General features: G+C 31.8%; 2 protein-coding genes across 2 annotated transcripts; both read right to left on the reverse strand.

Annotated features, from left to right (window-relative positions):
* Positions 1-188: 188 nt before the first annotated feature.
* On the reverse strand, positions 189-4,969 carry LOC134235847 (receptor-type tyrosine-protein phosphatase F-like; the record flags this gene model as incomplete). The annotated part of the gene is made up of 11 exons (XM_062718015.1): positions 4,813-4,969; positions 4,652-4,705; positions 4,340-4,432; positions 3,831-3,951; positions 3,552-3,637; positions 3,172-3,338; positions 2,914-3,001; positions 2,245-2,318; positions 1,481-1,517; positions 1,150-1,247; positions 189-317 (listed from the first exon to the last, which is right to left on the reverse strand). Coding segments are annotated over exons 1-11 (1,104 nt in total), but the record flags the coding sequence as incomplete, so codon positions are not given.
* A 475-nt stretch (positions 4,970-5,444) lies between these two features.
* On the reverse strand, positions 5,445-16,142 carry LOC134235845 (uncharacterized). Its single transcript, XM_062718013.1, has 5 exons — positions 16,109-16,142; positions 14,491-14,721; positions 6,205-6,447; positions 5,687-5,821; positions 5,445-5,512 (listed from the first exon to the last, which is right to left on the reverse strand). Exons 1-5 carry the CDS (start codon positions 16,140-16,142, stop codon positions 5,445-5,447), a joined length of 711 nt encoding a protein of 236 aa, XP_062573997.1.
* Positions 16,143-16,597: the final 455 nt, after the last annotated feature.

A 16,597-nucleotide genomic window follows, 5' to 3' on the forward strand; every position in this document is an offset into this window, starting at 1 on the left:
TAAAATGCAATTGTATGAATGTAAAAGTGACAGTAGGTGTAGTTCCAATTCTGTGTGTTTCTTTCTAGAACTGGTAAATTTGTCTGCCTGAGATAGTTTTATTGTGGAAGGGAATGTTTTATATACGTCAATGCTATTCATATATATATATATATAGATTTTAGAGTATATGTCAATTATCTTATTACCGAATTGTTTTGTGCTTTAAATCGCCGTATTGTATAATTTGCATATATTCTCTCTTCCAGGTTTCTTATGGTGATGTACCCTGTTTGGATTTTATCGTAGATAGCTGGCCAATATTGAGCACATTTATTCTGAAAAAAAAAAAATAAATTCAAGTCGTTCAAACAAAAGGTTGGAACAGGTTGAAATATTTCATGTATAAACAACAAAATGTTGTTAAGATTTATCTTCATAAATCAGCATCATGCAATCCGTATCAGTTGCTAAGGACCGGATTACGATCTTTCAGGAAATATTTTCTTCTTTCCACTTAAACTGAAACGTTTACTGAAAACCATTATCAACTTTCTGTTTCGTTTTTATCAACGTTAACACAACAATAAATTCTTGTGAAATATGTTTGCCACAATTCCAATCAATCCACATTTACCCTCCTCCAATCTTTCCCCCTCATTACTCAGAGTTTGTCAGTTTGAGCAATATTTATTTTTTTTTTTTTGAAGGATGTCAAGCATTGCTTTGCTTTTTTTGACGCTTATGCTTCCAACAACGTTATACATTTTCTTTATGTTTTTTCTTAACAGCCAATACTAGAAATCTAAGTATTTATGTCAGGGAAACAAAAACTAAATAATGTCGTTTATTGCAAAAGAACAAATCTGACCAAATTATATACTTTGGTATTCGAAAATAGTAATTAGAAAGATTTATGAGTTTTGTAAATTTTACAATTATATAATTATGTACTAAATGATTTTTGTCATGCACATGCGTACTCGGGATTTTTAATTTACGAGCATATGCTAGAAAATCCAAGTATCTGTATGAGTGAAACAAAAGCTAATGTTCATTGCAGAAATGAGTATTTTTTTTATAATACTTCAACTTTGATGAGGAAATGTAGCGTAAGTGAGCTTTGTTTATTTTTCAAAAAACTAATTGGAATAGCCCATTATTTAACACCTTTCCCCCTTCTTTAAGGTTTGTCAAACAGACAATGACGAAAACTTCCTCCTGCCACACCAACTTCCAGAAGTCACCGATTGTCTTTGGTTTCGGACCTACAGTTTAATAATATTTTCAGACAAATATGATAGAAAAAAGTTAATCAAGTAAAAACAAGCTTTGAATAGCCAGAATTGTTTTGTCTTATAGGAAAATTTGTGGATATAAATAATACTAGTATAAAACATTTAATCTGACATGATAGTAAAAAAAAGAAACAAACAAAACTTTAATATGATATAAAAAAATCTTTGTAAGAACATAATTCATTACTGCTTTTCTGACATACCTTGAGTTGCAATGTAGGATCGTTGACCAATAGCATTCTATTTTCAAAAAAGCGATCAATTTATATGAATTAAAAATAACGTGTATCATAATTTTAATGTTGAAATATAACTACTGGGTTGATGCAATAAGCAGAATATTCAACACTGTAACAATAGTAGGTAATGATGTATAATGAATTTTGCTTTTGATTGTTTTATGTCTCAGTAGAGAATATCTCACTCACATACGGACGTCAACATATATCGACAAAAACTTTAAATATTCACATTGCACAAAGCAGATATAAGGAAATTTATCATTAAAGAGCAATATTTATTACAAGGAAGTTATATTATGGCCTCCACTAATGTAATTTTATCACTTTGTAAATGGATGTAGGGATCTAAACATGAAATCCTTAATGACTTTACATTTAAAAATTCACGAGAAGAAGGAAAACGAAATAGAATATTTTTTTCAAATTAAAAAAAATAACGTAAATGTCACACCGTTTAATACTAATAATTATGAATGCTTGATTTCACATGCTTTTTAACTTTTCGTGAAAAAAATGACATAATTTTTAATTTTAATTGTAATAAAACATATATGTATGTTATTTGAATTTAAAACTCCTCTATTTCATTCAGGTATAAATTACATGTATTATACAAAACAACAGATTTTTTAATGAAATTTACATGTATATTGGGCATAAGGTATAAAATATCTTTGCTTATGAATTGATACAATTGTCATGTACATGTATAAATGTTCTCTCACCTCGATATAATTTGCATTGATGTAATCTCCGTCTTGCGAGGCGTCAGTTCTTAAAACAACTCGGGAATGGTCGTCTGTTTTAAATAAATATATCTAAAAGTTTTTGGACGCCAGATTTTCCATTTCAAAATAATTAAGAGAATATATGTCCCTCTGCTAAGAAAAAAAGAGGATGTGGGAATCTAAATTTGGAGTCGTGTTGATTAAAGAGGGATTGATGGGGCAATAGGGAGTTATGGTAGGGGATTTCATTGATGAACTCAATAGTTTCTTGACATATCGCAGCATTTTTATACACAGACAGGAAATTAAATTTACTTTGACCTTTGACTTTTTTACCTCAAAATTAATAGAGGTTTCCCTTGGGTCATAAGAAAAATCTGAAAGGATTCTCGAGATATGGCGTTGAAATAAGTGCTTAAACAGACAGAATATATGATAACCTTTTGACCTCAGATCTGTATGTTTTTTTTATATAATGGTGGTTCTTTCAATGTATTTCATTGCAAACCCAAAAGGCTTCTCAAGATATCGCGCGGAAAGGAAAGTATTGCAGACACCATGAAATAAATTTAGACAGACACATGGACAGGCATACAAAACAGACAAACTGAACAAATATCTTCTACTCTCAGTGAAAGTAGGGTGGCAAGAAAATGAATTACTTACATGGGTAAGTTGTTGTGTATCTATTTTTGGGTTTGTTTTCTAGTTTCTTCCCTTCCTCGCATGGAAAAAGTTCGCCTCTTGGAATTTCCTGTTAAGTATGTGAAAAAAAATCATAGGTCGCATTTATCTGCTTACATAAAAGACAGACCCTGATATTTGACGAAGCAAAGGAATAGAATTATACTCAAAATTTGTACATATATAAAGATTTGATTTTCATAAACTTCTTTTATATTAAGTACATCTATATTGTCATACATGATACTCATGCTTAAATCCAGCATTTTCAGCAGTGGACATTTTGGCTATGACAGTATTCAAATTTCTCACAGGTATGATTTTGTTTGTAGGACGGCCCTTTTTAGCTGTGTCATGTACTTTATCCAACTGGTTCTGATTATGCGGTGCTTGTTTGTTGCTTTTTTCTTAAAATATAGTTAATCACGTAAAAAAATTATCGGATTCTTTAATATTTCAAATGATTTTCAAACATTTTGAACAATTTATTTTCTAAACGACAATTAATAAAATGAACATTCTTAAATAAAGGTCGTATAAAGGACAAAAAATCTATGAACTAAAAGCAGTGAAAATTTTAACTGATGTAAAAACAAAGATTCATTTTATCAATGTGTTACTCGGTATAAGTTCCATCGTAGAACTTGTTTCCTTCAATGTTATTTCCATCTTTTTCATGAGTTTTATTCCTGCTTTCCTCTTTAACCTTTAAAAGGATAAAATCAGAAACGCATTTAATTGACATTTTAAAGTAAGAAAAGAAATTAAAAAAAGAGAAAAGAATAAAAACGAGAATATCATCATATTTTCAATATATTATAGAAAACAAGAGAATATACAGAGTCAGTAGAACTGGGTTTTAGTAATTATTTTTGTGTTATATGTAATATTTTCTCTACCTTACGAAAATGACAGCCAATGCAAAAATGATAATAAACGCAGCGCATCCACCCAAGACGGCAACCAGAAATATCGCATTCAGAGACGAAACATTTGAAAATTTAAGACCCGTTTCTTCTTCTTTAATAGAATATGAAAAAGAAAAAAAATACTGTAAGTCTGTCGAATATAGTTAACGAAAAGTTTAAGTAAATGTTAGTAAAATACAAGTTTGCTTATTCCTTAAATTTTGTACCTAGCGTTGACTTGTCGCAGATGAAAGAAGCCATAATAATACCATAATTATCACTGTCTTTTTTTTTTTTAAATAATCAAAAAGAAATTAATGTTGAAATAAAAAATATTGTGTAACATTGCTATAAGACAAATATGTGTTAATTTAACGGATTGCTTCTTTTTTATTTACTCATCTTAAATTGTGAAAAACAAAGCTTTGTATAAAAAATAGTCGTATTCTGTTTTTACCAAAGCGATCCCTTAAAAGTAAAGTAATGAAACTACACAATACCTTGTTTGCATCCATTGATGTGATGGCAGGTTTGATTGCAGTTTGAATCACAGATCTCAGAGCATTTTTCCCCAAAATTTCCTGCTTGACAAACTTTGAAAAATAAATATAGATTATTATTGGTATACTAGTAATTATGTATCCTTCAAAATAAGTATGAGTATCTTTGCTGAGAAAAACCAAAATAATGAACTCAAAACATCCTTCAAATTCATTCATTGTTCTTACTGTTGAAACATTGTATCCCTGTGTAACCTTTTAAACAACCTTCTAAACAAGTTCCATCTATGTGGTTGCATTTCCGATTTTTACATTGTGCACTACAATCATCACCGCAGTTCTGACCGAAAGATCCATTTCGACAAACTGTTAAATAAGAAGAAAAAAACAAACAAACAAACAAACCAAAAAGCCTACAATTGAGATAAAACTATTAAACATGGATGGGCAAAAATAGTGGGAAGGTGACTTACAGTCATTACAGAGATTTCCCCTATATCCTGGAGAGCAACCATTTTCACAGTGTCCATTCTGTTTATTGCAGAAAGGGCCCCCAAGACAGTAGACACTGCAGTTTTTAGCACAATCTTCACCAAAAGTTCCAATCAGACATTCTACATAATTATACATGTTTTAAAGACATTCTGTGACTTTGAATCATAAAAATTGCACCATGAAATCAATCAATAAGATATGATAAAAAATACATCTTTAGGAAAGATAATTAAGTTTAGATGCAAATGTATTTTAGATTTCGACATAATTACCGAAGATAATTAGAACAGAATGAATGTAACTGATATAAAATACGGTTAACGTTGATAACATATTTCTTCCGTTTATTTAAAAATATTACAAAAGAAGAATACTTCAAATGTAAACATCTAGTTAAACTTTCTCAAAAACATTTGCAATTTATTAAGAAATGTTTTGATCGTCATTTGACAATTCATAAAAGCTTTTCATGACTCACATGTTTCTCTAAATTCTGAAGAATAATATGAATGTTTTGTTTATATTTACTTTGATCACACTTCTTCTCCATCCAACCAGCTGCACATCCTCCATCACAAATTTCCGGTCACGTGGTTGCATGAAATGTTTCCTACACAGTGACCTGAACATTGTCGTTTACACTCTGCACCATACCATCCCATTGGACACACTCACTGTCTTAGGATACATTAAAGATAACAAGAATTTTTTGTGCTTTTAAAAGAGTTTCTATATAACTACAAAAAGGGTACGTATATACGTAAGCGTCTCTTTATAATTGAAAAATTCTCTAATAAGGCGTAAAAACATATTATTAATTTATCAATCAATATAATTACAATTTTTATTTACCGTCTTGGCACATTATTCCAACATATCCAGGATAACACCTCACACATGTTCCGTTTACAATGTTACAATTCTGATTTTGACAGTTGATGGGACAGGGAATGCTACAATTATTTCCAACCCCTGCTCTTGCACAACCTTTTAAATAAAAAAGGTTAATTAACATGCATTTCAAATATTCAATTTCTTAATGATATCTGTCAGGATGAAGGAACGTACTTTTCACATTTATATTCATGTGGAAAAAAATGATAAATATTGCATTAAGATGATAGATGTACTGAAATTTCAATCCTCGAAAACATTTCTCAAACATGCAGTCTCATTGATTTTCCTCTGATGATTACTGTAGATCTTGTCTTATACTGATAAAGCTGGTTAAAAAAAAATGCAAGTATAGAAAAATCTAGCGGAGAAGACATTTCAAAAAACTGACTTTTTGTTTTAAATTGACAAAAACAATATCCATTTTTATATAGCTGGTAAGTAATTTTAAGTTATATGTATAACAAAAAAAAAACCTTGTATTTTCACTTCACATAATTCGGTGAATGAACTTTGAATTTGATATCCTTCAGGATAAGTAACTCCGTCCAGTCTTTCGTTATAATAGATGACGTAACGACCATGTCCTATACATGTTGTGTTAAATTCCAAGGAAGGTAATGTAAGTGTGTTGTTGTAACAAAGATGGCCGTCCTCCTTCTCAGGAGTGGTGGATATATAAAGAGAAAATCCAGCAAACCGACCCCTTTGTCTCATCTCTGAAGGTAAGTAGCATGTAAAAGCAACGTGATAGTATAAGAATAACATTCTACTTGGCAGTATCTTGAGAGTGTTTATATTTATACATGTTTCAAATTGTTGGACTCACAAGAGTGATCAATTGTATTATATGAATTTAAAAAAACAGTTTGAGAAAATGCCTATAAAACTAGGTACCATAGAATTTTTTTTCAAATTCTCCATGCACGATTTAAGGATATGGCCTTAATGTTGCCGTTATTGTTAAAACAAATTGGTATTTTAAACAGCTATACGGACAGACGAGGAGGAAAGGTGTTTGCACAGTCTTATTATCACTGATAAATTCATATTTTCATGAAAGTAAACATGGTAGAAAGTGACTGCAGTGTGCTTTTTGTCTGATTAAAGAAAGTATATGCAGACAACTTGATCGCTGGTCTTAATTTTACCTTTGAAAACCAAAATTTAAGGAAATGATATTCAAAGTATCCATCTCTATTCGACAAAAATTTACATTTCGTAAAGAATTCTCAAAAAATATTTTGCTCTTTATATGATGTTTTCATGCTTAAATTTCACAAATACATATTATGAATATACACATTGAGACGAATGATTGTGTGTACCTCAGAAGTAAAGTTGATACATAAAAATACTTTATACATTGTTTTAATAAATCCTACACATTGATGAGATTTATTTCAGTACATTGTATTTAAGTTTGAGAGGTATACAAATGTTTTCATTTATAATGCATTGGTCTTCATTCTTTTTTTTTTTTTTCTTTTTTTTTTTTTTATTGCTTAAGTTAGGAATTTCTCAAAGTTCGCAAAAGTCTTACTTCAGCCTTAAAGTTTATCCCAAAAAGGTCTGAATGTGGTAATGATCAACACTTTTAAGCTGCATTTTATCCATCCTAAAAGGATGCATTTTTAAATTTAACCCTGGGTCGAAATATATAGTTTAAATACATGTTTTCACACAGATTTGGGTCCCTTAACTGCTACATGTAGTGCAATTGTCAGATTTCAGAATGTAAACAGACATTTGTTTTTGCAATTTAGTATTTTGATTTCAATGTTTAGCGGGGATGGGGAGATTGGGATATTGAATTGAAAATCGGTTTTCCTTCCTATAAAATCCTAATAACCTGAACATCTCAAGTATTTAGTAAACAAATCATCTTTTTGGTTTTTTGTAGATACATGTATAATTTAATATTTCTGAGAAACATGTACAGTTTTGATCCCGGGGGAAATTGGATTTCAGAATTTTTTTTTCAACAAAACATCTCGTTGGACCAGAAGTTTTGATATTTCTTTTTTTTTTTCAAAAACTGATTCCTATTTGATAATACTATGCTTTAACGTTAAACAATCACCCATCCAGGGGTTGAACAGGCTCACCAGTGCTTAATTTGTCTGATAAAGAGGAATACTTTACTGCAAATCTTAAAAATCTAGCTCACTAGCGAGGCAGTATAGATTGTATAAATACATATACACTTCATGTTGAATACAAAATCAGAATGCTTGAGACGCATTGTAATTTTACATTCAGCATAAGTCCCACATTTGAGAAGGTGTAACACAAGGATCATGTCAAATACGGTGTAAGTTATTCGCCTTAGATTTCTCAAAACCTTATTTATGCGTTTAAAAATGTAAATATATAAACGATGCTTGAGTCAAATGAATTTGATGAAAAACAACAAATACAAGACAAAATGCTTGAAAGTGCAGAAACTAATGAGATAAAAAGTTTCTCTGAATATCAATCGAACAAAAAAAGGTCGGTAAATGTTTTTGACGCTCTTTCAACGGTAAAACAGAAACTGAGAGATTGAATGCTTTCTGCAAGTGATCTAAACAACGATCTCCAAATCATTTATTATTATTTTTATTGAATGAAACCCTTAATCAATAACATATAAGTACATGTAGAATAAAAAATAAGACGCATGGTTTGAAGAGTTACAAATGAAATTAATAGCCTTCAGCAAAACAATTGTTAACGTTCGCTGACACGTCCGTTGACAAAATTTTTTTATTTAGATTTTCAATTTCAACTGTAACTTACTATCATTTCATGTGGTGGAGATAGTCCTGTATATTTTTTTCACATTTTTTCAAAATAGCAGATAGTAAGGTAATATTTCTGGGGATATTTGGTGATAAACAACGAGCAAATCTTTTTAGTTAGGTCAATCAGGGATTAACGTCGCCATTCTGTGCTCTCATTCAAATTATCCATGTATCTGGTAATGTTTTGGAAATGTTTTCTGGTCTTATTACTTCACAACTACCTCAATCACATAATATTTGTTTTTCGAAAATCTAAATTAGCTTAGTTACTTAAGTGAGTTTGCTTAAACGAGTTTCGGAAGCGTTTGCATAATTGTACACAAATCTAATATGAATTCATATATATATTCTTAAAAAATAATTATCATAATAAACTGATATATTTACTAAAAGTATAGTATTTTTTTGAAAACAATTCTACATCTTTAGGAGGACCTTTACTTTTTTCCATAATAACCCCTTTTCATTACTTTATGTAGACAGTCTATATTAAAAATTATATTGGCAATCATTTTATCTATAAATTAGGACTTTTTTTATAGTCGGTGGTTACTCTTAATTGATTCTTAATTTTCTTTTAAAAATTACTTACAAGTAATGTAATTTATTTATATACATGTTCTTCGGGGGTCTGAAAACAAAATGTACGAACCTGAAAACCTTTACATATATTACTTAAAGAATCACTGTCTAATTAGCAGGCTATGCCAGGGCATCAACAATAGTGGCAAACATGGGATAATTTGCATAACGTTATGCTACAATTCTCCCACTATTGTTGATGTCCCTGGTATAGCCTCCTAACTAGACAGTATTCCATATATTTCCATTTTTACTTGAAATAACAATCTTAAAATAAATTGGAATACCGTCTAATTTAGTAGATTTGAAATACACGAGGCATTCCATGTTATTTTTAAATAGCCCCGCCCCATGACGTCAAACTTTACTATAAAAAAATACTCCCATTAAACACGAACCAAATTTAATGATTATTTAGTTGCTGTAGCCAAATATCAACATTTATAGAATAAAAAACAAAAGAATTTTAAATTATGATCAAAGCAATCTTGTTAACTTTAATTATATATGTGACCTAGATTTAGGTTGTCGGAAGCACGAACACGTGTATAGGTCCTAGGAGACTTCTCCGCCGCCATATTGAATGCAATGTTGCAGTTGATGAAACGGGAATTGGTCAGCATGGTCAGGAAACAGATTTATGTGGATGTTAAAATAACAGAGGAAGTTGAGTCGCTTGATGGATGGTAATGACTGAGGGACGCTGTCTGTATCAGATGATGGGGTGCAGATCTATGTGGTAATACGGATTTCTCCACGTGTTTCAGATGGGCTTTTTATCATGTTTACCGAAGTGGAGTTCTCGGTCTCGCGAGGCCTCTGTGATAGTGGACTGGCGACTTGCTTTTGATCCGGAGATAATTCATTAATTATTTTATTTGTAAGAATATAATTATATCATATCTAATTACTTAGTAAACAATTAAACAAAACATCTATTTTTTCTTCAGTGTATTTATACGCCAGTCATATACCATACGTATACATGCAGGTTGACATTTGACCTTTCAGTAGTATTTCAATATAGAGACATTTACATGCCACAGGAATCACGGAGAAATCAACAAGATTCACTTTTGTAGTGTTTATTATAGGGAAAATAATTGGAAAAGGAAAATACGTTTTTTAAAACTATAGTCCATGCATGACTTTAAGTAACCTTAAGGACAGATGATACAAAACAAGAGGCCCAAGGGCCTTGAATCGCTCTTCTGATAAATTGTACAACCTATCACTTGTATTTGAAGCCTCTAACCCTAAGTATCCTAAAACCCAAGTTGCATCAACTGATAAAAAGTTTGATGATTCTTAGCCAATTAGGACTGAAGATATTTTAATAAAGCAAAAAAAAAAAAAAAAAAAAACCATGAGTAGGTCACGGTGACCTACTTTAAGATTGAAGTTTTCTGAGGACTCAAGATGCATTAATAGACAAACTAAGGTTGAAGATTCTAAGCCAATATGTATTTGAGATATTCAAAAGTAGGTCACCTTGACCTACTTTTTGGTCTACATTCTTGGAAAACCCCAGTTGCATCAACTGACAAAGTTTGATGATTCTAAGCCAATAAGTACCAGAGAAACATAAATATAGCCATAAAATGTCGAAAGTAGGTTATCATGACCTACATTTTAGTCGACATTTTTCAGAGTCCCAAGATGCATCTGATGACAAAGTTTGATAATTCTAAGCCAATAAATACCTGAGATATTCAAAAGCATGTCACTGTGACCTACTTTTTGGTTGACATTCTCTGAAAACCCAAGAGGCATAAACTAACACAGGGGTTTTCCTGGCTTATTTTTGGGTCCGTTTACCGGACCCATTCCCAATCAAAAAATCAGCCATATTTTCCCAATTTTGAATCTTTTTTCCCAATTATGTATCCATGAAAAAAAATTTGAGAGTTCAGAAAGAAATAAAATATTTGTTTGAATTGTTTCCTTGCAGGACGTCTGTAAATCACGACATGGTCAACATTGATCGTATCATTGAGCTATAAAAATAAGTGATGCAACACATCTGGTAAATCACAACAATGTTTAGTGATTAGTTATTTAATCACTTTTGAGCCATTAAAGTTACCTAAATCTTTTAGAGAAAATAAAAAAAGGTTGCAGTTATCACAAAAGTTGTCATTGTGCAGTCCTTGTATCATCTAAAAATAGCAAGGGTTAGACTAATTTGCCTAAACACAAAAAACCTGTCATCCCACTTTTTTTTACATTCTCATTAAAATAGGCCTATTCTGAGAAATATTTTCATTAATTTTTGTTAAAATACATTATGATAATAAAATCACTGGAAAACAATTTATTCCCAGCATATTATTTCCACAATTGTTTTATTTTTTATTTTTTATTTTTTTTTTTACTCCTGTCATGAATGTCAAGTAAATAAAACTAAACATTTTTCAATGTTTTTCTTCCTCTAATTTTTATTATTCATTAAAAAATATACTCACAATGATTGGTATAATATTAAAAAAATATTTTGTTTTCTGAAATTTTCCAAAAAATATTATTTCCTCTAAAACCTTTTCTTCACATCATGAATATATCTAAATATTTTCCTTGGAAGTTTTCATTACCCAATTGAAAAATATTATCTCAACCTAATTTTTTTTTTTTTTTTACATCAGTGAGTCATAGAATTATAGGCATATAAAACAAAAAAAATTATTATCCAATAATTTATCAATAACTCTGTATATCTTTCTACAGTTGTTCATTCTGTTGTAACACAGACATGAGCATTTGGCTCCTTCATTTTCATTTATTTGGGGAAATAAGAAAATTTGTTCTTTTTGAAATTTTCCCAATTTGACCATATTTCGCATCAATTTTCCCAATTCTGCGGACCCCGGACCCAGTTTAAAAATGGTAGGAAACCCCCTGTAACAAAGTTTGATGACTCTAAGCCAATAAGTACCGGAGATACTTAAATATAGCCATAAAATGTCAAACGTAGGTCATCGTGACCTACTTTTTGGTCGTCACTCTCGAAAACCCAAGATGCATCAACTGACAAAGTTTGATGATTCTAAGCCAATAAGTACCAGAGAAACTTAAATATAGCCATAAAATGTCGAAAGTAGGTTATCATGACCTACATTTTAGTCGACATTTTTCAGAGTCCCAAGATGCATCTGATGACTAAGTTTGATAATTCTAAGCCAATAAATACCTGAGATATTCAAAAGTATGTCACCGTGACCTACTTTTTGGTTGACATTTTTCAGAGTCCCAAGATGCATCAGCTGACAAAGTTTGATAATTCTAAACCAATAAATACCTGAGATGTTTAAAAGTAGGTCACAGTGACCTACTTTTTGGCCGACATTCTCTGAAAACCCAAGAGGCATAAACTAACAAAGTTTGATGATTCTAAGCCAATAAGTACCGGATATACTAAAATATAGCCATAAAATGTCAAAAGTAGTTCATCGTGACCTACTTTTTGGTCGACATTCTCCGAAAACCCAAGAGGCATCAACTGACAGAGTTTGATGATTCTAAGCCAATAAGTACCAGAGAAACTTAAATATAGCCATAAAATGTCAAAAGTAGGTCACGGTGACCTACATTTTGGTTGACATTTATCAGAGGCCTAAGATGCATCTGCTGACCAAGTTTGATAATTCTAAGCCAATAAATACCTGAGATATTCAAAAGTAGGTCACTGTGACCTACTTTTTGGCCGACATTCCCTGAAAACCCAAGAGGCATAAACTAACAAAATTATATGATTCTAAACCTATAAGTACCAGAAATACATAAATATAGCCATTAAATGTCAAAAGTAGGTCACCGTGACCTACTTTTTGGTCGACATTCTCCGAAAACCCAAGATGCATCAACTGACAAAGTTTGATGATTCTAAGCCAATAAGTACTGGAGATACATAAATATAGCCATAAAATATTGAAAGTAGGTCACTGTGACCTAATTTTTGGTCGTCACTCTCCGAAAACCCAAGATGCATCAATTCACAAAGTTTGATGATTCTAAGCCAATAAATACGTAAGATACTGAAATATAGCCATAATATGTCGAAAGTAGGTCACGGTGACCTACATTTTGGTCGACATTTTTCAGAGTCCCAAGATGCATCAGCTGACCAAGTTTGATGATCGTTGGTCTGAAGGTAATCAAAATTTGCCTTTAAAAAAATTTGAAAACAAATGCCTGCAAAATTCTAAAAGTAGGTCACAGTGACCTACTTTTACTTAAATATGTCTTTAGGTCCCAAGATGCAGCAACTTACAAGATTTGATGATTCTAACCCCCTCTGTGTCTGAAATAATGGGATGAGATGTTTTAAAAAGGATAAGACATAAAGTTCAAAAAGTAGGTCACGGTGACCTACTTTTAAGTTGACGTTGTTCAAGGACCCAAGATGCATCAACTGACAAAGTTTGATGATCATAGGCCTTAAAGTGTCCAAAATATGCCTTCAAATCAATTTGAAAACAAATGCCCGCAAAATTAAAAAAGTAGGTCACCGTGACCTACTTTTGAGTTAACATGATGTAAAGTCCTAAGATGCATCAACTTACAAGATTTGATGATCCTAGTCCTTATAGTAAGCAAAATATAGACATTTTCATTAATTGTAAATTTAGGTCAACTTTGAAGTGACCTTGAGACCACACCCTTTGCCCCAGGGTCATGCCTTGAACAATTTTTAATCTTCAACATATTCTGATCACTGTATGTAAGTTTGGTGAAAATCTGCCTGGTGGTTCTGGAGAAGAAGATTTTTTTGCAACCAGTACTTTTGGTTTTGTTTTCCTGATTATCTCCCCTTGTTTTAGGGTCCCAACCCTTATTTTAGTATAAATGGTAGCCCTTGGGCCAAGGATACCCTGTGACAAATTTGACACTGATTGGCCAAGGGGTTCTTGAGTTATGGCCCATATTCTTAAAAGTTAACGCACACCGCACACCGCACACCGCACGACGCACACCGCACACCGCACAAATGGCCATAGCATTAGCTCTTTGAGCCTTTGGCTCAGAAGAGCTAAAAATATGCCTGGATTGGTATTTATTTTTTGGCCTAATTTCATTGCAAATGATGCAAATAATTAATTTCTAGAATATAAGGAAATTGTAAACCTTCTGTGATTTTTAAACGGCTGTCCTTCTGAAACCATCTTTATATTCTTCACTTAAATTCCATTTTTATGCAAATTTAAATAAAAAATCAAAACCAACTGGGTGAAAGTTATTCATTTTCTTCATTTAAACATGACCAAAGTTGTTATTTTCAAATTCTTTGAAAAAAAATTTGTTTGTATCATCTGTCCTTATGGTAACGTGGATGGTGGCATAAATACGATACCACTAAGTTAGAAATGAATGTAAAAAATATATAGAAGAAAACTATACCGTACTCTCCATATTCTTTGTAGTCTTTGAAATGTATACTAATGATGTAAATACTGTAATTTCCACCCAGGTCTACTGTCCACCAAAAATATTTATCAGGAGATCCCTGGCCTATACCAGAGTCCTTCATGCACGTCTTCCTTTCACCATCAATGACTTTATCTGGACCACAGGGGGGATTACATGAGTAGACTGAGGACTGGGTTGCTGTTTTATCGTCTGATAAATTATCTATGAAAGAGAAAGAATTCAATTCCTACAAGTAAAATTGATGCAAAGCATCAAATAGGCCGCAAACAAAATTTAGCATTTCAGAAAGTACTTTCACAATTTTAAAATCAATCATGCAAGTTGAATACAACTTATTCAAAGATGAAATAGTAATCTTTTTTATTTCAGAATGTCTCCAAAGCAAATTAATTAATTTTAAATATTTTTAAAAATTCATCCATGTCCACTTCACTTTATCAATTCTACACTGTCGACATCGCAATGATGACAATGTTGACACGATATTATGATTACATTGTCCACATTGTTTTTATTTATTATGAAGACATTGCAGTGTAGACGATGGTGATGCAATATCGCGTGTACATCATCTACATTGCTATTGTTTCTACATGAGGACATCGTCGACGTCGACATCGCAATGTAAACAATGTTGAAACGATATTGCGTTTACATCGTCTACATTGTTATTATTTCTTCACTGTTAACGTTCGTCGACATCTTCGACATTGCAATGTAAACAAATTTCGATGTCGACGATGTGAACGATGTAAACAAAATAAAAAGAAGGCAATTTTGACGACACAATGTCGACTCGATATCGACCAACATTTCCATGTTGACGAAATAAACGATGTAAACAAGAAAAATTAAAAAAAGACAATGTTGACACGAAGTCGACTCGAAATTGACCAACATTGCGATGTCGACGATCGATGTGAACGATGTTAACAAAAACGGAAGGAGGCAACGTTGACACGATGTCGACTCGGTATTGTCCAATTTTTCACAGCGATGTGAACGATGTAAACAAGAAAAATGAGAGGCCAATATTGACACGATATTGACTCAATATCATCCTACATTGCGATGTCGACGATGTGAACGATGTCATAAAAAAGGGGGAGGCAATGTTGACCTGATGTTGACTCGATATTGACCAACATTGCGATGTCGACGATTTGAACGATGTAAACAAGAAAAATAAGAAGGCAATGTTGACACGATGTCGACTCGATATCAGCCTACATTGCAATGTCGACGAAGTCAACGATGTAAACAACAGAAGGCAATCTTAACAAGATGTGAACTCAATATCGTTAAACGATGTAATATATAGAGTAATAAACAAAGGTATTATCCAGCATTGTAATTGTTGAATATGTTTTGATATAAGGAGGACTGGTATTTTCACAGCGATATCGATCATTTCGAAAAAACATTGTGCACTGGACATACCTCTAAAAATTAAATAAATAGAAAATTGTAGTGCATTTTAATGCATTTGCTCATCAAATGGATTCTTCGAATAATAAAGTCAATGATAAATGAAAAGAAATTAATCAAAATAACAATGCAGGCCTCAAGATGAACCACGTGCCGATACCCTGGATCCTTGTCACGTGATAATGCCCAATCATGTCTTTTGCAGAGGAGACTATGCTGCAAGGCACGGTGCAAATGTAGAAAAAAAAATTTCATTCGCAGCTGTAGAATATTCAAAGCAATATTTACTACTTGAACAACTTTCAAATTTTTTTATTCACCATGCACTTTTATCACTTAATTTTTATCCGGAAAATCTTGACGATTTGCTTTCAAATCTTACACACTCCCAGGGTGGGGAGTACCTATTGTAAACTATTTTTTTTATAACCAAGAATTGTCAATTATCTGATGAGAAATGGTAATGAAATTGAAACATAATAACAACAATTAATACTCAATTCAAAGCAGGCTTTTAAAATATTTTACTCATGATATAATACATGTTATCATTTAAGAATTACTTTACTCTACAAATAAAAAAATAACGTCTCATTTCCCTATGTGCACTTTCTAACACAACCACAAATAGATCGGCCGCTGCTGCGGT

Source organism: Saccostrea cucullata, unplaced genomic scaffold (assembly GCF_032062105.1).
Source record: "Saccostrea cucullata isolate Sc308-1 unplaced genomic scaffold, CSIRO_AGI_Scuc_v1 ctg3645, whole genome shotgun sequence".
Classification (NCBI taxonomy): Eukaryota; Metazoa; Mollusca; class Bivalvia; order Ostreida; family Ostreidae; genus Saccostrea; species Saccostrea cuccullata.